A 21681-nucleotide genomic window follows, 5' to 3' on the forward strand; every position below is an offset into this window, starting at 1 on the left:
TGAGCTCATCATTGCCGTCTACGACGAGAACGCAGCTAGGAGACGAGGCTTGAGATCCCATCAACCGCCCGCTTTGGATTGGGGAGTGGCATCGTCTTCATGTTGCATCCATCACGCTCGAACGACATTCGCTTTCATCGGAGCAGCGACCTTGCTGGCGAGATTGCGCTTATGTCTTGCATTCTCAGTCTGCTGCATCGTTGAAAGACGGAGGACTTTTCTTTGTGCTTTGCTTTGCTTTGATTTTGCTTTCGTTTCTCTGGGGTATCATATGCAGGTTGATCGAGGAGGGTCTCGGATGTAATGGGGATGGGGGAACGAGATTGATCGATAGTGCTTCTAGTTTTGAGTGTCTGTTTTTTCTTTCTTTCTTTGCTTGACACTTTGCTCCGATGTTCAACGTATCTTCAGTCTCTTCTCCTGAACATAGACTGAGCACGTTGCTGTGCAGTAGATCATTGCGCTTCACACACAAAGGAGGCGTGGCCGGAGACCCGCTTTAACTTCCCGACGGCGGCAAGCGCCACTTCCCCCAACCTCCAGCCAATCCATCATCGACCAGAAACATTCGAGCTCGTGACGTCTTGTCTCTCATCCTCGACTCGCGGGACCCGAAAGGCGAGCGAGAAACCAGGTACATCGCTACCTCCAACTAGCATCCACCATGGCCGCCTCCCCGCACACCAACGGCGGAGGGCTGCGGCCGTCCGCATCAACCATCCGCCATCCCACCGCTCCCTCCGTCATGACGATGAACGGGCACTTTGCCGGCGCCGGCGAGAATGCGGATTTCGAGCACGGCGTGCAGATCATCGACGAGGACAAGAACTTCAATCCCAACCTGCCGAAATACCTGTCCGCGCAGGGCATCACGAAAGCCGGGTTCAACTACCATCTCATTTCCGTTTTCGGCAGCCAGAGCACGGGCAAGAGCACGCTGCTTAATTTCCTGTTTGGGACGGAGTTTGGGGTTATGAGTGAGCAGGAGCGCCGGCAGACGACCAAGGGGATTTGGATGAGCAAGAATAAGAAAGAGCAGACGGGGATGGCGGAGAATATTCTGGTGATGGATGTTGAGGGTACCGATGGGCGCGAGAGAGGGGAAGATCAGGATTTTGAGCGCAAGAGTGCGCTGTTCGCGCTGGCGACGAGTGAGGTGCTCATTGTCAATATCTGGGAGCACCAGGTGGGCTTGTACCAAGGGGCGAACATGGGCCTGCTGAAGACGGTCTTCGAAGTCAACTTGCAGCTTTTCCTCAAGAACGCGAAGAACGTGACGCGCAGCTTGCTCTTCTTCGTTATCCGCGATCATCTCGGCACGACGCCGTTGTCGAACCTGCGCCAGACCCTCCTCGCGGACTTGCAGCGGATTTGGGCCGGGTTGAGCAAGCCGCCGGGGTTGGAGAAGAGTCAGATTGATGACTACTTTGACTTTGCATTTGTTGCGCTCCCGCACAAGATTTTGCAGCCAGAGAAATTTGCACTGGATGTGCAGAAGTTGGGCACGAGGTTTCGGGAGGGATATGTGGATCCCAAGAGAGCGGCGCTCACGCTGGACGATGCTTCGCAACCGGTGTTCTTGCCGCAGTATCATCGGAGAATCCCCGCGGACGGCTTCCCGATGTATGCGCAGGGGATTTGGGAGCAGATTGACAGCAACAAGGACCTGGATCTTCCGACTCAGCAGGAGTTGTTGGCGCAGTTCAGATGTGATGAGATTTCGAAGGAGGTGCTCGTGGCGTTTGATGCGATTATCATACCTTTGGAGGAACGGCAGGCTGCTGCTATCGACGCGGGAACACCGGAGCTCATTGCTGATCTTGGCAACACCATGACCGCAGCTCGCGAGACTCTTCTGAAGAACTTTGAGGAAGAAGGGAGTCGCTATCACAAGGGCGTGTTCAAGCGGAAACAGACTGAACTGGAAACGAAAGTGGACGGAAGATTGAAGACTCTGTTCACCGCCCAATTGAATTCCGCGCACAAGATTGGAATTCAGGAGTTCAGCGACTCGGTGTCGGCCGCGGTCAAAGTCGGCCAGAAGAAAGGCGGGAATTACGATTTCCACAAGATTGTGCAGACGGAGAAGCAGAAGGTGCTCAAGAAGTTCGAGGCGGTGGCGAGAGGGAGCGTCATTGCTGGCAGTCCTTGGAGCGATTACAAGTCTCAGCTCAATCTTTATCAGAAGGAACTGGACGAAGTGAGCGCGCGGCTGCGCAAGGATGAGATGCGCCGATTGGCCACCAGGTCTGAACGCTGGGTCCGGACTAAGCTGAGCGAGGGCGTGGGACTAGAGTTCAACCGCCTAGGCTCCGGCCGAGCCGGCTCAGGTGCACCAGCTGAAGGCGAGAAGCCCCCGACAGAAAAGGACTTGTGGGACCGCATATGGACGCTCTTCACCGAGACGGTGTCGCACGCGGAATCGCGCTTCACGGAGCGCGCACGCGGCTTCGACGCCAGCCCCGACGAAGTCGAAGTCGGACTGTGGCGACTGCGGCGCAAGTCGTGGGCCGCGCTGCGCGACAAAATCGACGAGGAGGTGATGGAGGGCAACCTCCTCCTCAAACTGCGCGAGAACTTCGAGGACAAATTCCGGTACGACGAGGAGGGCGTGCCGCGCATTTGGCGCCCTACGGACGACATTGAAGGCGTGTACACCAAAGCGCGCGAGAGCACGCTCGACCTCATCCCGCTTCTGGCGCGCTTCCGCTTGGCGCGCACGAGTGCGCCTCCGCCTTTGGATGCGTGGATTGGAGAGGCCCCTTCGGCAGCGACGCCGCAGGACGAAGAGGATCTGCAGCCTATTGGTGGGATTGATGAGGAGGAAGGCAAGTCTTTGGAGGAAGAGATGACGGTGTTGAGCGAGGCGAAGAGGCAGGATTTGGCGACGCGGTTCAAGAAGACGGCGGATGGGGTGTATGTTGAGGCGAAGCGGAGTGCCATTGGCGGCGTGACGCAGGTGCCGCTTTACTTTTATGGGTTGTTGCTTGCGCTTGGGTGGAATGAGATTGTGGCTGGTGAGTTTTCCTCTTGCCTCTGGTTGGAGTGTGGATGTGAGTTGCTGATTTTACGACAGTTCTGCGGAACCCGCTCTACTTCATCATGCTTATCCTACTGGGTGCAGGGGCGTACGTCACGTATACCCTGAACCTTTGGGGCCCCATGATTCGCATGGGCAATGCGGCTAGTGCGCAAGGACTGGAAATCTTCAAGGAGAAGTTGCGCGCGTTCCTGGAGTCGTCCGAGACGGGCAGAGAGGCGATCAAGATGTCTGCCAAAGGAGGGGAGACGTTCAAGTGAGTTCACCCCTGGTCTATTGCTGAGGGACTTTGCTGATGAGAGTTGCCACAGTTTGGACACGTTGAATAGCAATGGCACGACGAAAGTCAAGGCCTCTGCGGCGAAGGATGACGATGTCGACGATATTTGATGATTGATTGCTTGCTGGCTTGCTTGGCATAGCGATAGGTTAATTCTCAGGGAGAGGGGCCAGAGTGGTGGTAATAGCATAGACTGTGCATCGATCAACCCATTCATACAGTCTGCGTCACCATTCTTCGCTGAAGGTGGAATGTTCATTGGACACTCGCGTATACGAAAGTGCTGGATTGGGCGTGGACTGCACGTGTTAGGGAGAGTGGAGCAGCTCGGGCGGTGATGAGATTGGCTCGGCCGAAGGCTGACCGCACTCGACTTCCACCACCACCCGGCGAGCCATACATTGCAGCGTCCGAAGGAGCCATTGTGAAAGTGTAGGCATCATGGTGTCTTGGGTACATTGAATGGACATGGGTCGTTTGGATGATACAAAAGGGCCCCGATCCCTTCGCTCCGTCCATCATCTACCTATCTTTGCGTATCCATGGGCTAAGTCTACACGCATGACACCTTCCCTTACCCTTCGTCTTCCAACCGTATCACACACCACCCTCCACTAACATGGCCCCCAAACGCGTCCTCATCTCCGGCGCAGGAGTGTCAGGCTCCATCCTCGCGTTCTGGCTCGCCAAACACGACTTCGAAATCGTCGTCATCGAGCGCTCGCGCGCCGAACAGCGACTAGGCCAAGGCCTGGAAATCGAGGAGCCCGCGCTGTCCGTTGTGCGCGCAATGGGCGTGCTAGACGAACTCGAAGCCCGCAAAACCGGCGAGGCGGGCTTCCATCTCCGCGACGAGCATGGTCGCTCCATCGTCAAGGCTTCCGCTGGCGGCTTCAGTCCCACTGGCGCAATGGAAATCATGCGAGGCGAGATGACAGAAGTCTACTACCGCGCCGCCAACGCGCATCCCAACGTCACCTACCTCTACGAAACGACGATCGACTCCATCGACCAAACCCCCGACAAAGTCACCGTGCACCTTACCACCCGCAACGCCGCCACCCCATCACGAACCGAGACCTTCGACTTCCTCGTCGGCGCCGACGGCGAGAAATCCCACACCCGCAACCTCGTCCTCGGCACCCCCGACAAAATCAACTGCTACAGCCCCGTAGGCGCTTCGGTAGCGTACTTCTCCATCCCCAGCTTGCCCTCCGACTGGCCCGATTCCGAAGCGTGCCACTACCCCGGTCGCCGCATCATGTGGCTCCGCCCGATTTCCAAGGACTCGGACTTCACTTCTGTGCATTTGATTCATGTCGGGACGGACGAGGCGGCGCTCAGCGCGGCGAACGCGGCGGGCGATCGGCGGGCGCAGAAAGCGGCGCTCGCGGAGTTGTTCTCCAGGGGTAATCCGGGGTGGCAGGCGAAGCGGGTTGTGCGGGAAATGATCGACGCTTCCAACTTCTACAGCGAGGATCTGAAGCAGGTCAAGTTGGGCAAGTGGTCTTCGGGCCGCGTCGTGCTGCTTGGCGACGCCGCTTGGGCTCCTACGCCTTTCACCGGCCAGGGCAACCAGTTGGCCATCATTGGCGCTTTCGTCCTGGCGCAGGAGATGGCACGCGACCCTAGCGTGCGTGCTTTTGACGCTTTCGAGAAGCGTCTGCGCCCATATGTCGAGTCTAGCCAGGCGATTCCGTTGGGCGGCTGGATGCCGTACCTCCTCGTCCCGCAGACGCGGGCGGCGATTTGGGCCGTGCAGAGGGCGTTGTGGTTCCTGGTTGCGTGCTTGGTGCCCGTGATGAAGCGCGTGGGAACGTTGGTGGGCGAAGGCAGCGGTAAGGAGCATCCTTTTGATTTGGAGTTGGAAGGGCAGGCGGAGATTGGGAAGCCGGACCGGTGAGAGATGGGCATCAGATCGGACGGACATTGCCACATGTTTAGATATATACCCAATCTATCCTCCCTACCACACAAAACATTCCTCCATCAAACCTCTCATCACCTCCTCTTCTTCGCCCCTCCCTCATCCTTTCCACTACTCTTCACAACAACCCCCTCCGCCACCCCAGCATCCCCCTTCGCCTCTGCCGGCGCAGCAAGCGGCTTCGCCGCCGTCTTCTCCTCCACCCCCTCATCGCCACCTCCCTGCCCAAACTCGTTGACGCGCGTGTAGTCGACCTTGTACTTCCACGCCTGGTAGATGTAGACGAAGAAGATGAGGTCGTCGCGCAGCGTCGCGAGGCGGTGCAGCGTGGGCATCTTGATGGTGAAGGCGAACAGGTCGTCGATGAAGGTGTTGAGGAATTTGTACGTCATTGCTTTGGCGGGCATGTGGGCGACGGATTTGAGGCGGTAGTTGATGTAGAGGCTTGGGATCTAAGAGGAAGGGTCAGTTGTTGCTTGATGGGGAGCACTGGAGGGAAGCCTTACCATCATGAGGAAGCCGTAGGCGTAGACTGAGCCTACGAGCGTGGTGATGATGAAGCTGTACCAGCTCTTGTGGCTTTCGTAGATGAGCGAGTAGACGGCGTAGGCGAGGAGGAGGGGCACCGCGCCGATGCCCATGTAGTAGAAGGCGATCTTGTCGTACTCTTCCGTCTTCTCTTCCGTCTCGCTGAGCACGTGTTTGTCCTCGAACACCACGACGTACGGGAGGTAGCCGTGGAACCAGCTGCCCTCGCCAGGAGGGCGGACGCGCACGTTGACCGCTTTGGTGACTTTCCAGGCTTCAATGGCGATGCCCACGCCTTGGCCGAAGAGGATCATCCAAGATGTGCGGTCGTTGTTATCAATGAGGTAGAGGAAAATGATGAGTTGCATGAAGACGTTCGACAGGATGGTGCGCACCGACACGCCCACGTTGTCCTTCTTCTTCCGCCAATGGCCCACGTCGCTCTTGAAGGCCAGCATCTCGAATATCATGTGCAAAACGGTCACGACGACGGTAGTCCCGAGCAGCCAGGGATTGGTGTCGAGGAGCGTCTCCTTGATCAGTTCCATTTCGCTGCCGTCGCCACCTCCTGGCGTCGACTCGCCCGCCGCAGCTCTCCGTGCCGTCTCGCGCATGTTCTCGTCCATGGTGGCCATGATGGTGAACTGCCAGCCTGCGAGGGTGGAGAGGCGAACATTCATGTCGAGGCGCTCAAAGGGGACGGTGGAGTTGAGCTCGACCATGTGCGACTTGAGCTGCCAGAAAGTATTGTGATAGATGATGGGGTAGAAGAAGCCATTCGTACCAGTATCGTCGCGCTCGTTGAGGGCATCAAGGCTGTAATACTGCTTGACCGCAAGCGGCATAGGAGCCCATTCGATTCCCGCAGCATCGGGAACAAACGCCAGAGTGAAGTTGGGGTGGTAGTAGGAGGCTACTGACGCGCCGGTCTCTTCTGCCTCTACCTCGAGTGCTTCCGTCTCATTCTTTGTTTCCAGGAGATTCCGCATCTTCTTGACTTTCTTTCTCGGCAGGTACTGCGTCAAAGGCCGAATCATGCGATACGCCTGTCTGACATCGTAGTCCGGGCTCGAGGGATCAAGCTGCGCTCCGTGTTTCCCGACAAAGATGTGGCCAAACAGAGTGCTATTGTCCTGTACGGTCTTGGGGACGGAGAATGAAGTGTGAATGTCGCGCACATCTTTCTTGGATTTCTCCATTGAAAAGCCCGTCTCATGAACAATCAGACTGTCCGCCGGCATCTTGCTGAATGGAGGCATGGCGAGGCTGGGCGAAATGTACATGCTGATGTCAAGGGTCGTGTTGGCGGGCCATAGGGGAAAGACGTGACGTGGCACGATGCTGTAGTCGACGATGGGCGGAGGTTGCGACCCATCTGCCGCCACCGGGTCCTTTTGAGGGACGGGAGTTGCTTGTTTCGAGCCCCCGCCGCCCATGAATTGGCGGATGGCGAATTGGATGAGGAAGAAGAAGGCGATCTGCTTGCCAATGCTCCATGCTTTCTGCTCCCATGATGATCCTTGGGGTTGTTCTTCGCCGGCCGCGCCGTCTGCTGCTACGGCGTCGGGCATGATTTCCTTCGTCCAGGAAATGTCTCGAGATGCTCCAGAGCCGTTCACTTTCGTCGAGGTTGTATAGTCGTAAGGAATTCAAACACCACCCATTGTTGTACAGGACTTTTGACGTGTCTGAGGAACGAACGCTGGAAAGACAAGTGTTGGAAATGCGCGGACAACAATCTGTCGTCAGTGAGCCCACGTTTTCCAGCAACCAATGAAACCGGAGCTTTGCTTATGTAACACTCGAGCTTGGGCCGCATGCCGCTTTGATGACTGATGATGGCGGGTAAGTGTGGAGGCGGGCGAGGCTTCGCCGGCTTCGTCACATCACATGCCTTGTCTGATGACACCGCCGCCGCCGCCTCTCATCTGGTGACAACATCGCGCCTGCCTGCATCTCTTCTACAACACGCGCCGCGCTTCCACCACCCACCACCTACATTCACCTACGCCCCTCACACCCCTCCTCGCATGAGGTCGCCTTTGTCCCGCGCATCTCCCCCGCCAGGCAGCGAAGATGTTCTCGGAATGTCCGTCTCGCTATCTATCCTCCCCTCCTTCACCCGTGTGACTCTCGCTAACCAACATCACTCAACAGATGCCTCACGGTTCCTGCAACAATCCACGTCCCACCTACAAGCTTCCGACAACGCGCGCAGCCCTCTTGATCGGCGGCGTAACAACCTCGCGCCCTCAGGCTCCCGCTATGTCCAGCGACCTTCGTCCGGAATGCTGAATCCCTACCAATCCCAGAACCCCGCATCTTCTAATTCTCGCTTCCCCTTTGCTGCGCGATTAGGGAGGCAACAGCAGGCGCCACTCTTCCACAGCACGCACGAGGACTTCGAAGAGGAGGATGAAGGCGATGAGCATGAGCGGGAAGTCGCAGACTTCTATGCGCTACAAAGGAGTCGGCGGCAGTTTGGTCCGAGTAACTTGACCGAGAGCGAGGAGCTAGAAGACGATGAGGAGGGTGCGGACAGTGTCGAGGGCCAAAGACACGATAGAGACGAGGGCTCGCAACGGGGCCGAGAGCACGCGACCACAATCTCAACATGGAGGGACCAGAGTATGCCCGAGTCTGCAGCGAGCGCACCGAGTTCCAAGGGCAAGGGTCGGTTGGTAGATGTAAATCTGGCCAGCACCATCAACGAAGAGCCTCCCGAATCTCTCGCGAATCTGGCGTCCGAGCTCGATCCAGACGAACCACCCCCGCCTCACCAGACATTCCGGCTATCCGCCAAAGACCCCCGACAAAGCTCCTTTCTCATGCCCCTCGAGACCGACTCGGAGACGAATCTCTTGAATCCGCGCCCAAGCTCACCGGGTGCGGAGAGTGTACCTCCTACCGTCATCCTTCCCACCCACGAACCACCGCGACACGATGCTTTCTGGGCTACCTTGTTCGAAATCAGCCTCTTCGCCATGTTCGCCTCCTTCACTCTCATCTGGTTCCACACTTCCTCGCCGAAGACCCCGCTGGGCGACTCGATCTACAGTGCCTTGCGAGGGAGCACCGACATGCTGCTCTGGGATACCGTCATCTCCATCGTCGTGGCGCTGATTTGGCTGGCCCTGCTCCGACACCACGTACGAAACCTGGTCTACCTCATGCTTTTGGCTGTCCCGGTCATCCTCTTCGCCTTCTCCCTCTACCCCCTCATCAATAGCTTTCGCGGCACATACAACGGCGCCTCTGTACAGGATAGAGTGATGCGCTGGCTTTCGCCGCTGCCATTCATCTTCGCCTGCATCTGGACTTGGAGCATCATCACTCATCGCCACAGTCTCAGCCGCTCCATCAAAATCCTCGAGTTCAGCACCAAAATCCTCTCTGCCAGTCCGTACCTCATCATGTTGGGCTTCGTCACGCTCGGCGTGGTCGTGAGCTTCACCTGGATCTGGATGCTCATGTTCGAGCGCATCTTCCTTTCCGGCCATTTCGCGCAGTCCGGAACAGGGAAGTGGATTCTTTACGCCAACAGCTGGTGGCTCGGCGTCTTCTTCATCCTCCAATACCTATGGAGTCTAGGGGTGATTGCCGGCATCCAGCGGGCCACCACCGCGGCGACTGTGAGTCAGTGGTACTTCCATCGCCTCGCTGTCCCCCAGCCTAGCAGCCAGCAAGTGGTGCGAGCTAGCTTCAACCACGCCGTCGGCGCCTTATTCGGGACGGTGTGCCTGAGCACTTTTCTCAGCCTGTTGGTTCGCCTGCCCTTAATCATCCTCCCGGGACGCATCAGCGGAATCCTCAACATGTGCGCCTACTGGGTGATGCCCACCAGCCTAGCGACCACAACCAACCCTCTTACCTTGACCTACGCCGCCATCCACTCCCAACCCCTCGGCATCGCATCCCGCGGCCTGGGACAGCTGAGCTTCGTCAGCCGCACCAATCCCTCCAACACCCTAGGTCCGCGCAACCTCAACCCCCGCGACCCACAAAGCAGCGCCCTCATCCCTTACCGTCTCGCCAAACTCCTCCTCCAGGCTACGAAATGGATCATGTCCGCCGCTCTAGGTTTCGGCGGCTGGGTTCGCACGGCGCGCAATTTGCGCATCGACGGCGCGAGCGGGGGCATCAAGGGCAGTGTGTATGCGTATGTGGTCGGGTTGATTGCTGGTACGATTGGTTTTGCTGTTCTCGGCGCTGTGGAGAATGTGGTTGGAGCGGTGCTGGATGCCGCGGTAATTTGCTGGGCTAGTGAGACGGGCGGTCGGGCAGAGGCGAGGTTTTGCAGGGAAGCGGGCGAGTTGTTTGGAGGGGAGGATGAGAGGCCTGGGTTGGGTAGAGAGGGGAGAGTGGGATTATAGATGGGACGACCTCGAGTAGATGTTTTTCATGCGTTGTACAGCGATGACTTGGGTGGGATTGGCATGGTGCCTCTAGGGATTGGGACATGGTCACGATTAGGATTGGCTTAGCGACGTTCATTGCAATGCAGTTATGATCGAACTCTCATCATCTGTTCACATGAATGCCTGAGGCGGATGTGGTTGGCTGCCTTGCACGAGCTTTCCCCACGTCACTCCTTCAAACTTCACGCGAGTCATCGCTTCAAAGTACCGACTCTCGTGCATCAACAATGCAGACACAAGCATGCCTCCCTCCCCGACCGCAACGGTGACATACAGGAAGAAAGATGGCACTCTCACCATCTCCGCCGATCACAAATACCTCTTCTTCACTCCCGCCGCGCCGCCAGCGGCCTCGCCCGCCGTGACGATCCCCGTCGCCGACATCACCAATCTCCAACAGACGCCTGAGAAGAGTGCGAAGGTTGCGTTGAAGGTTCTCGTCAAGAACGATGATTATACCTTCTACTTCACGAGCAAAGATGCCGCGAGGAAAGAGCAGGAGACGGTGACGGATACGTTGCGGAATCAAATCGCCGCCAACAAAGCGAGTAGTGCCGCTCAATTCATCCCTCCCACTCCTGAGGCGCGGCAGCAGCAAGATGCCGGGGACACGGGCCAGTCGGCTGCCATGGCTATCGCCAAAGCCGTTTCGTCAAAGACTGCCGACGACGAGTGGTACGACGACAACAAGCTCATCCACGACATCCAGCTCCAACGCTCCCTCCTCGACGCAAATAAGTCTCTGGCCGCCCGCTTCAACCAAGCGCTCAAAGAACGCCCCGAAAGCGTCTCCGTCTCGCAATTCACATCTCAATTCTGGTCTGCACGGTTACATCTCCTCCGCGCCCATGCTATCGAAAAGACGCAGCAGCATGGACAATACAATGTATTACCTGAAATCCGCTTCACACGGATCGCGGGCGAGAAGGAGGGCGATCCGGATATCAAGCAGCTCAACATTACCAAAGAACAGATCAACCTGCTCTTCAAACAATACCCCGTGGTGAAAGAGGCGTACAACGAAAATGTCCCCCCGCTCGACTCCAAACAATTCTGGACGCGATTCTTCAGCAGTCGCCTGTTGAAGAAATTGAAGGGCGAGAAGATCACCTCCCACGACCCTCCGGATTCCGTGCTGGACAAGTACGTCGATCGGAGGGAGGGTGCTGCAGGCCCGGCTGGCATCAGCCATATCCCGCATTTCATGGATTTGGAGGGCAACGAGCAGAATCACAGTCAGCGAAAGGGGAATCGGCCGGATCAAGATATGCGGCCGAGCTCATACGACAAAGTGCCGATTTTGCGCGTGCTCAATAATCTTTCGGAGAAGATGTTGGCGCAGGTCGCGCCGGAGGATGGCGAGGCGCATCAGCCGGTCGGGATGGATGAGGAGACGTTTGAGCAGTTGCGGTTGAGGGATTTGGCCATGGATGATGGGGATTATCGTGTTCGGTTGAATGTGAGGGAGCAGGCGAGGTTGGGAGGGAGTGGAGCGGAAGAGGATCTGAGTGCTGAAGCCAAGATGTATGCTCGACTTGATTCGGTGAAAGTACTGGATGGGTTGAGGATGGATCTCGACCCATCGCATTTGGGCGGCGACGGGAAAGCAAACCTGAAACTCGATCAAGCGATCGGGTATCACTCCGACGACGACTCGGACTCAGAAGAAGAAGACGACGAGACCTCACAACCCAACGGCCACCATACAACGAAGAAACGCCCCCAAATTGGCTCCCACCCCGCCCTCAAAGCAGCCACAACATCCATCCTCACCTCAATCCACCACCGCCGCCTCGCCGCCTCCTCCGACCCCACTGCCCTCCTAGGCCTAAGCCAAACAACCTTCGACCAGCTCACCATCACCCACAACACCACCACCGAATTCCTGCACTACTTCTGGTCCCTCTTCCTCTCCGGGGACGCGACTCGCACTTCCGAGCTGGCGCAGCTCGTAGCTACGCTTGACCGCTGTTTGGATCGCTTTGAGGCTGTGGCGGTCGCGGCGGAGGAGGAGAGGGGGAAGAAGGTGGAGGGGCTCAAGAGGCAGGTTGCGGAGTATGAGCGGCGGACGGGGAAGCGGAGACGGCTGGATTTGGAGGGGGTTGGTGGGGGGCAGGAGGTGGTGGAGAGGATGGTGAAGCCTACTGTTGAGGCGCTGAGATTGGCGGGTCGGGCGTATAAGAAGGCTTTGGAGGAGCAGATGGGGGAGGTTGGGCCTGTGGCTGCGGTGGGGTGATTGATTGTCAACCTCGACGAACTGCACCGGTGCTCTCCACATTAAGGGATGGAGCGAAACTAGACGCTCTATCGTCTACTACTTCTAGACATCTATCAAATCACGAGATTACGTTCGAACTCGATCAAACTGTAGCAAAGTCGTCGGAATCGCAGGCTCCATCGCAATGCCAATGCCCTCCACTTCTCCCTCCGCATTCATCCGACTCTGAGCGCGCGTGGCCTGTTTGGTGACATTCCCGGTGCCATACATCGTCACGAGGAAGCAATTCTCCGAAGTCCCGGTGAGAGGGTGCATCTCGTAAGTGCTGCTCGACGTACGGGTCTCGACTTCAAACAGCAAGCATCGTCGCCCGTGGCCATCTTCGCCAGGGCGTACGACGATGCGGCCATAAGCGGCATTGAAGTACTGGCCAGCATGGCGCTCCAGGTATCGTGGATCTGGCAGCTCCGTGTCGATAGCGGCCGCACCGGGGAAGAGTCGCGGCAACGCAGTGGCATAGCTCTCTTCTGCGTCCTGCAAGCCTTCTAGATAGCAAGCTTCGACTTTGGAATAAGCGTACCGCTCCTGCTCGGGGACGTCGAGACGAATGTCGACTAATTCGAACGCAAGGCCCTTCAGCGAAGCGCTCACATCGTGTGCATTGGCGAAGTACGTGACTCCCCACTGCAGGTTGGGAAGGATGACCACGAGGCTCCCAGCGCCTGCGAGGCCGCCGGAGTGCCAGCGCACCTCCTGCCCTCTATACATGGCGATGAACCAGCCCAGGCCATAACCCACGAGGCCCTCGCACGGCGGTTTGCGCGCCTGCTCGTGCACGAGTGTGCGCGCGGTCCAGAGGCTGTGCACTATGTCGTCGGTTAGTGGACTATCTATTATCCCGAGCAGGCCCTGCATCCACTTGATGTAGTCGCGCACGGTGGAGATTGCGTAGCCCGCGCCGGAGGTTACGGAGAGGTCGGGGTGCGGTTGCTCCTCGAGCTCTGCGGCTACGTCTGCGCCTGCATCTCGCGGTTTGCTCCACGCATAGCCCGTTGCTAGCGTATTTCCATCTGCAGTCCACGCTGCTTCGCTGTCGCCTGCGTACGTCGAGTCCATGCCCATAGGGTCCCAGAGCCATTCGCGCAGCACGGTGGCAAGAGGCTTGCCCGTCACGGTTTCGAGGGCGTGCGAAGCGGCGACGAACATGACGTTGCAATACTCGAACCGCGTTCTCAGGCTGTTTTGGAAGGGCAGATTGCGCAGGTTGCGCGTCAGCGCTTTTGTGGTCTTGATGTCGAAGCGTTCGCGGGATTGGTCGTGTCGCGGCAAGCCGGTGCGGTGGGATAGTGCGTCTTCCAGTGTGACTTCGTTGGTTCGCGCTGGGTCTGAGAGCTGGAAGTCGTCGGGGATTATGTGGGCTAGTGGAGTTCTCCATGTGATACGCTCGCGTTCTGGCTTTGCCTGGTTGGCGGCGGAGGAGATGTACAGTGCCCAGGCTGCGGAGAGGTGTGCTTTGGTGAGGGATGCGATATAATGTAAAGTCTTGTCGTCGACTGGGGTGCTTGAATCGACGTCCGCTAATCCGTAGCATTTGGTGTGAGTCGATGAGCGATCCGTGATGGCGAAGGAGATACTTAGGACGTGCCATTGCTTGAGCGTCTTGTCGACCAGCGCATCAAAGCGGTGGTCGAAGTATTGCGACTGCTCCGTCTTCGAGGCCATGGTTCTTGTTGAACAATAGATGCACCACCTTTCTTGTCGGCCCTCTTTTATTTGCGAGCAGCCGCGCCTTTATAGCGCACTACATCTCTCGCTTTATCATGCCTGCTGCCTTATGTCTGCTCGAATGGGCCGAGATCGGCAGCGAGTGACATTCCACTCCGTGGAAGGTTACATTGCGCCATGGCGTAGTCTTCTACAAGCAATCGTAGGGCGTTCGATCAAGGGCTATTTCCAGTGGGGCAATGGAGTCTTTCGTGTATGTCTTTGCGAGAAGGATGAAGTGTAGTTGCACAAACGGACAGAAGCACGTGGCGCTGTGCCGGCCTGAGGCCAACATTGCCAAGCCACAATTAACCTCACTTATCGCGACTTTCCCGCCTCCTTCCGACCCATTTAGCTTCCCATTCTGCCTGTTAATGCCTACTAATGTGCTCATACCATCTATCAAGAAGACGAACCGCGGCAGACCTAAGCACCAGACGGACGGAACGAGGCTTTGACGGTGTCAATGGACGACTCATGTAGCCGCCGACGTTCTGCTTGATCCGCACCTTTGCCAGAGCATTGCGTGCATCGTCAACAACATCACAACGCCAGCAGCATCCAGAATATCTACTCTCCTTCCCGGTCTTGGATGAACAGGATGGCCAACCACGCTTTGTCACCAGGGCTCGATTCTGCCAGTCCTAATCAGACTGGTGCTTTTACTCCGATGGACAGATCTCTACCGTCGAGGAAAGTCACATCAGAGACTCTTACGGACGCCTATGTCGCGTTCATCCTCTACTGCAACCCTAGCTTTGCTCTAGACGTCGACACCGAAACTCTGAGGAACAATTTCGAGAGCCCTCCGAGGAGCGACAACAAAGACTTCGAGACCTTCCGTCTGTACGAGTTGATTCGCCAGTTCGACGCCAAAGAAATCAAGACATGGGCCCAACTCGCGTTGGATCTAGGTGTTGAGGCTCCCGACACTGCCAAGGGTCAGTCCGTCCAGAAGGTCCAGCAATATACCGTGCGACTCAAACGCTGGATGCGAGCCATGCATGTCGATGCCTTCTTCGAGTACCTCCTCGGGAAAGAGCACTCTTACTTCACCGACGTGCCACCTCCAGCTGATCCGCATCCCCCGAATGGCCGAGATGGCGTGGTCGCGGAGGAAGATCTGGCAATCAGAGCATTGGATCCCTCGTTCCGCCCGAAACGAGGGCGACGACGTAATTCGGATGTTGAGCAGGATGGCGCGGCAGGGTCAGCGGTAGGGCATAAGCAAGCCCGGCTGATGGACCACGACTCCAACGCCCTCGTGGCCTCGCCACATCCAATGAACATGGGCCCGTACAGTGCACATCCAAGTAATTCGCACGATCCGTGGGCCGTGGCATCCGCCGTTACACCTCAGACTTTTGCACCTTGGGCGAACAGAAGCGCTGTGCCACACTCTGCTGCTACTTCATCGCAGTTTCGATGGCATGTCAACGATGCCTCTCAGAATCCACTGACGCCTCACCCAATGACTGCGCATCCCACCACCTACACGTCAGAGCGTTTCGATACCTCTCTGGAGAACGAGCCGAAGACTGCCATCACCCTCTCCACCCGCAAACGCAAAAAGCACGGACCGGCCGTCTCGAGCGCATGGCCCTCTGCTAACGGCCCCGGCGCGAAGCCTCGCGGGCGACCACCAGCGAGCCGGAATGTGCAAGATGGCCCATTCACAACCTTCCCGGCCGATCCGGTCAACGACAGGACGTTGGAGCCAGCGTTTACTGCGCCGGTAGCCTCGATGGACCCATGTCCTGCCTTTGATGAGCGGAGTCCCATGTCTGCAAATCGCCCAGTCTCCGCAACAGGGGAGACACTGAGCCGGCCTGGCCGACTCTCTCTTCAAGTCCCGCCCCACACGGGCGGGCCAGTGAGACTGGCAACACCACCACGTGTGCTGGTGAATGGGGAGACGAACGAGGTGAATGCAAACACCGGACGAGCAGCAGTTTCAAAGGAACGGAGAGAAGCCCCTACCGTCATCGATCGGGCGATTCCAGGCTTCTCGTATGAAGTGCTTAGACGCACCCTCACCAGCGTCTTGCTAAGGGCAGACCTGACGGGTCGACGAGCACGCCTAAGTGGTGACGAGGCTAAGCGCCTTGCGGACTCGGTGCTCGAACGCTTCAACATCCCTCGCACAGATACAGACGTCTCGCGAGACGACATCGCTCGGCTTACCGCCGCGTCGTGGTTAGGCATGGGCGAGCACCTCAATGTCCCTCTTGGACCAGCCGCTGGCCACAATCAGAAGATCACAGTGGCCCGCTTCCGCACGGACGACGAAGGTTACGAGCAACTCGTCTCCGCCGACGAAGATGACGCGACTGAGATCCGCAGCGTCTTCGACTTCTCCTGGACCGCTACTACAGGCGGATGCACGGGGACTTTCGAGCTCCGCGGCCTTTCACTAAGCCCTCCTGCCGCCCCACAAGGTCTAGACATCCACGACCAAGTGCTAGAGACATTTTCCGAGACGGCTAGGCGCATTGGAATGGACTCCTCCGCTGCGCAGCGCATGAGGTCACGGATGGAAGAGTCGGGAGTGTCGAAGCTGTCGGACCCTTCATCTATTGGCGCGGACGGCATTGATTGGAAGATTCGGGCGAAAGCGCTGGAGTTTGGGGCCAATATAGCAAAGGGCGAGTTCGAGAGGTTTAGGGATCGAGTGATTGAGCGATTACTGGATGATTTGTTGGGATTTAGTAACGACCGAATGTCTTGATATGAGGCATGCGGGGAATGAAGCTCGGCAACCCAAGCTTCACCTCGACCTCCATATGACACAATCACTCTTTCCGATCTCGCAAGACTTCAATGGCATCTCACTCCGCAGAACATGAATAAATCATCAATATTGGAAACACCCTGTAGCGCATCATCAACCAATCTTCCCACTCAAAAACTCCATCAAAATGTCCAGCTCTGCACTCCTCGCCCTCCCCCTCGAACTCCGCGACCTCATCTTCACCCACGCAACAAGCGAAGACCCCTACAACGCCCACGCCGTCCGCGACTCCACCGCCTACAGAATCAAACGCATCCCAATCGGCACCAGCGCCCGCTGGCAATGGCAAGCACACCACACCGCGCACCCCGCGATCCCCGAATACCTGTGCCTAAGCCTAACGAGTCGCCAACTGCAAGGCGAAATCGCGCGCTTCTTGACCCGCCCGGATCGCGTGCCGGACGAAGACGACTCCGCGAAACTGTCCATTTTGCTCGAGTACCCTAAACTCTTCACGACGTGGACGCGCTTGCCTCTGCCCCCGGATAAGACCACGACAATCGAAATCACGCTACGGGTAAACCACATCTTCCACCCAGCGTACATGTCCCACGGCGCGCAAAACGCCCTCCTCTCCGCCGTCTCCGACACCCTGAAAAAATACATCTACCACGGCCCGCACCTCTCCCGGCCCTCTGCTCTCCGCTCCCCCCTCCACCTCGAACTCGTGCGCATCACCGTCACCCCTCTGGGCGGCGAGCTGGACGAGAACTACGGGCACAGATTCGTGGAGCAGCAGATTGAGACGCTGTTTGTGAATTTCGTCGCGGTGTTGAAACGTTTTTGTCGCAGTGGGTTGCCTTGGGGGTGGATTGATGCTTTTGAGGTGAGGATGGAGGGGGGGAAGGAGGGGGGGTGGGAGAGGGTGCCGGTTACGTCGAATTTGTGGGACGAGGAGGATTTCATGCTGTTTCAGCATGGGGGGTATAATTGTGAGTGCATTCTCTTTCATTTTGTTCTGCTGATTTTGAGAGAGAAAGCTGACGTGCTGGATAGGGGATTCGGGGGATACGACGGTCGCTCAGCCTGATATGGTTGCTTGGTAGTCCCATGCACCAGAGGCATGATGTCCAGCTTTTCGACTGGTTGCAAAACGCTTTTGACGCCATCGAATACTAGCACAAACTATCCGTCCCAGGTAGACGCCTTATGAGTCCCCATACCGCTCCCAAAATCGCCGAATCTGCAACAGTCGACTGCGCCAAGAGCTCGGATATTCGCCCGGCTCCTCGCGATGCGCCCACATCAAAGACAAAATGCACTCGTTCAGCGCCAAGTTGCGCACGTAGTCCGGCAGCGAACTCCCACTGATAATCTTCTCTTCCGCCGCGGACGACACAGTCGGGTATCCCGCGCGCGTGAGCACCTGCACGGCGTAGAAACGATCCTTGCGATCCGTCTCCGTGCTTTGCGTGCGGGTTTGGATGAAGCGCGTGCGGGCCGAGGGGGTGATGACGATGTAGACGTAGTTGAATTGCGAGGGGAAGGTGTCCATAGCGAAGGGGGAGCCGGAATTATTGAACACGATGTTGACGTAGTCGTTGCCGATGTGCTTCTTCTTGTTAGCCGTGTTGAGGTGGACATCCTCGTTGTTCGGCATGAAGGTCGGCAGGTGGAAGACGAGCTCCGTCAGCGTGTTGTGCCAGACTATGGTGTGCTCGCCGTCGGCGTTGTCCATGCGGTCCAAGCCTTGGGTGTTGAAGGCGGCGTCTTTGAGGCGTGTAAGTGTTCCGAGGGAGAGGACGAATTCGTGGTAGTCTGGCGAGCCCATGCAGTTTTGCAGAATTTCGTCCTCTGTGCTTTGTCCTTCGCCAATGTAGATGACGCCTGCTTTGTGGGAGTCAAGAGCAGATGTGCGATCGAAGATCTGTATCGCTCTTTGGACTGCCGGATCTTCTGGTAGCGTGGCAGCGTGCGGAGATCCTAAGAGGGAAGTCGGAGCTGGCACCAGAATCTTGCCATACGTGCGTCCGTTGATGTCGTCCGGAAAGATGGAGATGAAGTTGTCTTCTGAGCCCTCCATCGTAGCTCTGACACTGGCCGAACGCCCGCTTGCTTCAATGACACGGCGCATCGTTCCCGTGGCACGGCGGACAGTCAGAATGGTCTTGCCAGTCCGCAATGCGGTCTCGGTCGTCAAAAGAAACAAACCAGAAAGGCGATCCAACACGGTAATCCTACCGTCAAGGTCTTCAAAGCGTGCTTGATCAGCATCACTGGCGACCCCTGACTCAGCAGCATCGACGCCGTCCATGAGATCGATGGTCACTAATCCTTGATCCTCAACGATTTCCTGCCCGCTCGCAGTCGTATACCGAAGACAGCTCGTAATGTACTCTTTGAGGACGCGATCGTGAGGCTTCAAAGCCAGGTACCAAAAGGCAATGGTATGATGTGCGAGCGCATACACGTACTGCGGCAGAGTGTCAGAGGACTCGGCACTCATGCTGCTCGTCTGATCGCTTGGGAGTGAAGACGGCCGCTCATCCAGAGCGCTCGTCCCTCGGATTGACTGCAGATAGCTTCCGCACACCCCGAAGATCTTTTTGAAGTCGTGCGTTTGGAAGTTGTGGAAGAGCTTGGATTGCCGGGACAGGCCAACCAAGAACAGCAACACGTGGATCGCAAGGTAGCGTTGCGTCACCAGTTTCGACATCTTATCAATGACATCGTCCATGTAGCTTGTCATGAGGTCCGGCAGCTCGTAGCAGCAAATGGTCAAAGCATGAATGCAAGACGTGCTGACGACGTAGTCCCGCGATCCGGCAATGTTGAGGAAGATTGACACCATCTCCAGAGTGTCATTCTTTGAGAGGAATTGATGATAGCTGAGGGCTGCTGTCAGGATGTGCAGCAAAGCTACGGTAACGTGCGACTTGGTGAGTCCGCTTTCTGGCGGAGGTTCGGGATAAGCGCCGGACTCGAGCAAGTTGCATGCCTTTCGCCGTACACTCAGGATAAAGTCTATCCTGGGATCGAACATGGTATGGTTGCCGAGGTGAGAAGGGAGCTTCTCTAGAAAGCAACGGTACACGTTCCATTCTACTTGGCCATCTAGAACGGTCAAGATGGCATCGTGCCAGGCGTGTAACGGAAGTGCGGACGCATCGTGCATCACTGCAGACACCGAAGTCGATTCGCTGTGCGCCGGGAACAATTTCGACAACAAGCCCGACTCCACATAAACAGAGCCTTCAACATCGGCACGAATTGAGAACATGGCTTCCGCTGCAGAGACGCAGCGGAGTGATGTCTTGCATAGAGCCTGGAAGAGCGTTTCGAGATCTTGCTGCAGTCCCGGGAAGCGCACTGTGTGTCTGAACATCATGACGAGCGCTTGGGCCAGCACGTCTGCAGCATCTTGCGTCGTCGCTGGATCGATCACCAAGTTCTGGACGGTCTGAACGAAGGTGGCAAAGTATCGATTTCCGGGACCACGCAGGAATATGTCCACAGCACTTCTGTCGATCAGTGTGCTGAGTTCCGAGGTGTACTGGCTGGATCGGCAAAGTTTTGTGAGTAGCCGTGAGAAGGCGTTTGGAGTATCTCTCGTTGGCAAGACCTCTTCCCACAACGGAAGCATTGCATCCGAAAGAGATGCCGGGAGCGGTAAGTTGAGGTCTATGGCCAAATTTGCCACTATCGGAAGATTCCTTTCTTCGAAGTGCGCCGCCCTTGACACTAAAGTCTTGACCAAAGTTTTCGCACCGGGGTCGTCCGGGGTCAGCGTGATGCAAGGCTCCAGCACCTCCAATAGAAGATCCCAGCTGCAGTGCGCGTCGAGATCCACGACGGCGCTTTCATGTAGAAGCAAAGTCTGCATCGTCTCCATGATCGCCACTCTGACGCTGTCGGTACCATTGACAACGGCGGGCCAAAGAGTATCCAGGAGCTGTGTCAAGGTGACAGATGGAATGGTAGAATGCTCGCTGTCATTGACCCCTTCGAAAAGGTTCTCGGAGACGATGAGAAGCGCGCCAGCGAGCTGAGCATAACCGATCCGGGACTCGAGTTGGGTTTCGTCTGCAGATTCGAAGATGTCGAGAAGGGCGACGACTACTTGATCGCCGAGGTGGGATTCAAGCAGGTGTAGCAACACGGTCCATGTCGTTTGAGCGAGCTTGTTTGTCTTGTGAGCCCGTGTAGCGGCATAGTAGACTTGCGATAAGAACTTCACTACATCTTTGAGACATTGCGAAGGCAGTAGTGAATACACTGTCACAGTGTCGACGAGGTTAACGGCGGCAGAGAGCTCTGCGGAGGTGGATGTTGTCGCGGCAGCATCAATGGTGCACTGCAAGAGCGCGACGATTTCTGATTCGGCAAGCCATTTTGCATTGTAGCGCACAATCACAGCTGCCTGCGTCAGCGCATCTTCCAGGTTGGAGAAGCCGTGCGACTTCTCGGTGGTGGGCTGCACTCCGGAGAATCTTCGAATAGCGGCCGTCAAGGTCTGGCCGATATCAACATCTAGTGGCTCGGGGCGTTGGATAATCTGTATGCTATCCGAATTCGCATTGGAGATGGCTATGCGATCATTGCTCGCGGCGGAAGAGGGCGACTTGCTGTGTAGCACAAGCGGCACAGAGTGCACGACGCTATCCGAACCGTCAACAGACGCAGATGAGGATAGGTAAAGCATGGCATGACGCCGCACATACCTTGACGTGTCGGTGGCACTCGAGGGGCGCGAGGCCGGTGCTTTTTCAGGCGAC

General features: G+C 57.0%; 9 protein-coding genes across 9 annotated transcripts; 6 read left to right on the forward strand and 3 right to left on the reverse strand.

Moving 5' to 3' along the window:
• Positions 1 to 751: 751 nt before the first annotated feature.
• On the forward strand, positions 752 to 3430 carry BDY17DRAFT_319408 (RHD3/Sey1; the record flags this gene model as incomplete). The annotated part of the gene is made up of 3 exons (XM_033736274.1): positions 752 to 3017; positions 3077 to 3296; positions 3352 to 3430. The coding sequence occupies 3 exons, from the start codon at positions 752 to 754 to the stop codon at positions 3428 to 3430; spliced, it is 2565 nt and encodes an 854-aa protein (XP_033585371.1).
• Positions 3431 to 3939: 509 nt separating this feature from the next.
• Positions 3940 to 5223, forward strand: BDY17DRAFT_314055 (uncharacterized protein; the record flags this gene model as incomplete). Its single annotated transcript, XM_033735783.1, has 1 exon — positions 3940 to 5223. One exon carries the CDS (start codon positions 3940 to 3942, stop codon positions 5221 to 5223), a length of 1284 nt encoding a protein of 427 aa, XP_033585372.1.
• Positions 5224 to 5321: 98 nt separating this feature from the next.
• BDY17DRAFT_258709 (cleft lip and palate transmembrane protein 1-domain-containing protein) lies at positions 5322 to 7211 on the reverse strand (the record flags this gene model as incomplete). Its single annotated transcript, XM_033731799.1, has 2 exons — positions 5322 to 5699; positions 5754 to 7211. The coding sequence occupies 2 exons, from the start codon at positions 7209 to 7211 to the stop codon at positions 5322 to 5324; spliced, it is 1836 nt and encodes a 611-aa protein (XP_033585373.1).
• Positions 7212 to 7851: 640 nt separating this feature from the next.
• Positions 7852 to 10148, forward strand: BDY17DRAFT_319410 (uncharacterized protein; the record flags this gene model as incomplete). The annotated part of the gene is made up of 2 exons (XM_033736275.1): positions 7852 to 7864; positions 7933 to 10148. The coding sequence occupies 2 exons, from the start codon at positions 7852 to 7854 to the stop codon at positions 10146 to 10148; spliced, it is 2229 nt and encodes a 742-aa protein (XP_033585374.1).
• A 286-nt stretch (positions 10149 to 10434) lies between these two features.
• Positions 10435 to 12429, forward strand: BDY17DRAFT_258243 (uncharacterized protein; the record flags this gene model as incomplete). The annotated part of the gene is made up of 1 exon (XM_033731755.1): positions 10435 to 12429. One exon carries the CDS (start codon positions 10435 to 10437, stop codon positions 12427 to 12429), a length of 1995 nt encoding a protein of 664 aa, XP_033585375.1.
• A 561-nt stretch (positions 12430 to 12990) lies between these two features.
• Positions 12991 to 14091, reverse strand: BDY17DRAFT_234350 (beta-lactamase/transpeptidase-like protein; the record flags this gene model as incomplete). The annotated part of the gene is made up of 1 exon (XM_033730270.1): positions 12991 to 14091. A coding segment is annotated over one exon (1101 nt), but the record flags the coding sequence as incomplete, so codon positions are not given.
• A 335-nt stretch (positions 14092 to 14426) lies between these two features.
• BDY17DRAFT_305869 (ARS binding protein 2-domain-containing protein) lies at positions 14427 to 16982 on the forward strand. The gene has a single exon (XM_033734935.1). It carries the CDS (start codon positions 14768 to 14770, stop codon positions 16901 to 16903), a length of 2136 nt encoding a protein of 711 aa, XP_033585377.1. The 5' UTR covers positions 14427 to 14767; the 3' UTR covers positions 16904 to 16982.
• Positions 16983 to 16998: 16 nt separating this feature from the next.
• Positions 16999 to 18055, forward strand: BDY17DRAFT_59621 (uncharacterized protein). The gene has a single exon (XM_033738538.1). The coding sequence runs from the start codon at positions 17094 to 17096 to the stop codon at positions 17994 to 17996; it is 903 nt and encodes a 300-aa protein (XP_033585378.1). The 5' UTR covers positions 16999 to 17093; the 3' UTR covers positions 17997 to 18055.
• Positions 18056 to 18113: 58 nt separating this feature from the next.
• Positions 18114 to 21608, reverse strand: BDY17DRAFT_258521 (uncharacterized protein; the record flags this gene model as incomplete). Its single annotated transcript, XM_033731782.1, has 1 exon — positions 18114 to 21608. One exon carries the CDS (start codon positions 21606 to 21608, stop codon positions 18114 to 18116), a length of 3495 nt encoding a protein of 1164 aa, XP_033585379.1.
• Positions 21609 to 21681: the final 73 nt, after the last annotated feature.

This window comes from Neohortaea acidophila, assembly GCF_010093505.1.
Source record: "Neohortaea acidophila strain CBS 113389 unplaced genomic scaffold BDY17scaffold_13, whole genome shotgun sequence".
NCBI classification, from domain to species: Eukaryota; Fungi; Ascomycota; class Dothideomycetes; order Mycosphaerellales; family Teratosphaeriaceae; genus Neohortaea; species Neohortaea acidophila.

What these genes read in the sequence shown, in the direction of transcription:
- BDY17DRAFT_305869 (XM_033734935.1), top strand. Translation starts at nt 14,768, where the DNA reads ATGAACAGGATGGCCAACCACGCTTTGTCACCAGGGCTCGATTCTGCC.
- BDY17DRAFT_59621 (XM_033738538.1), top strand. Translation starts at nt 17,094, where the DNA reads ATGTCCAGCTCTGCACTCCTCGCCCTCCCCCTCGAACTCCGCGACCTC.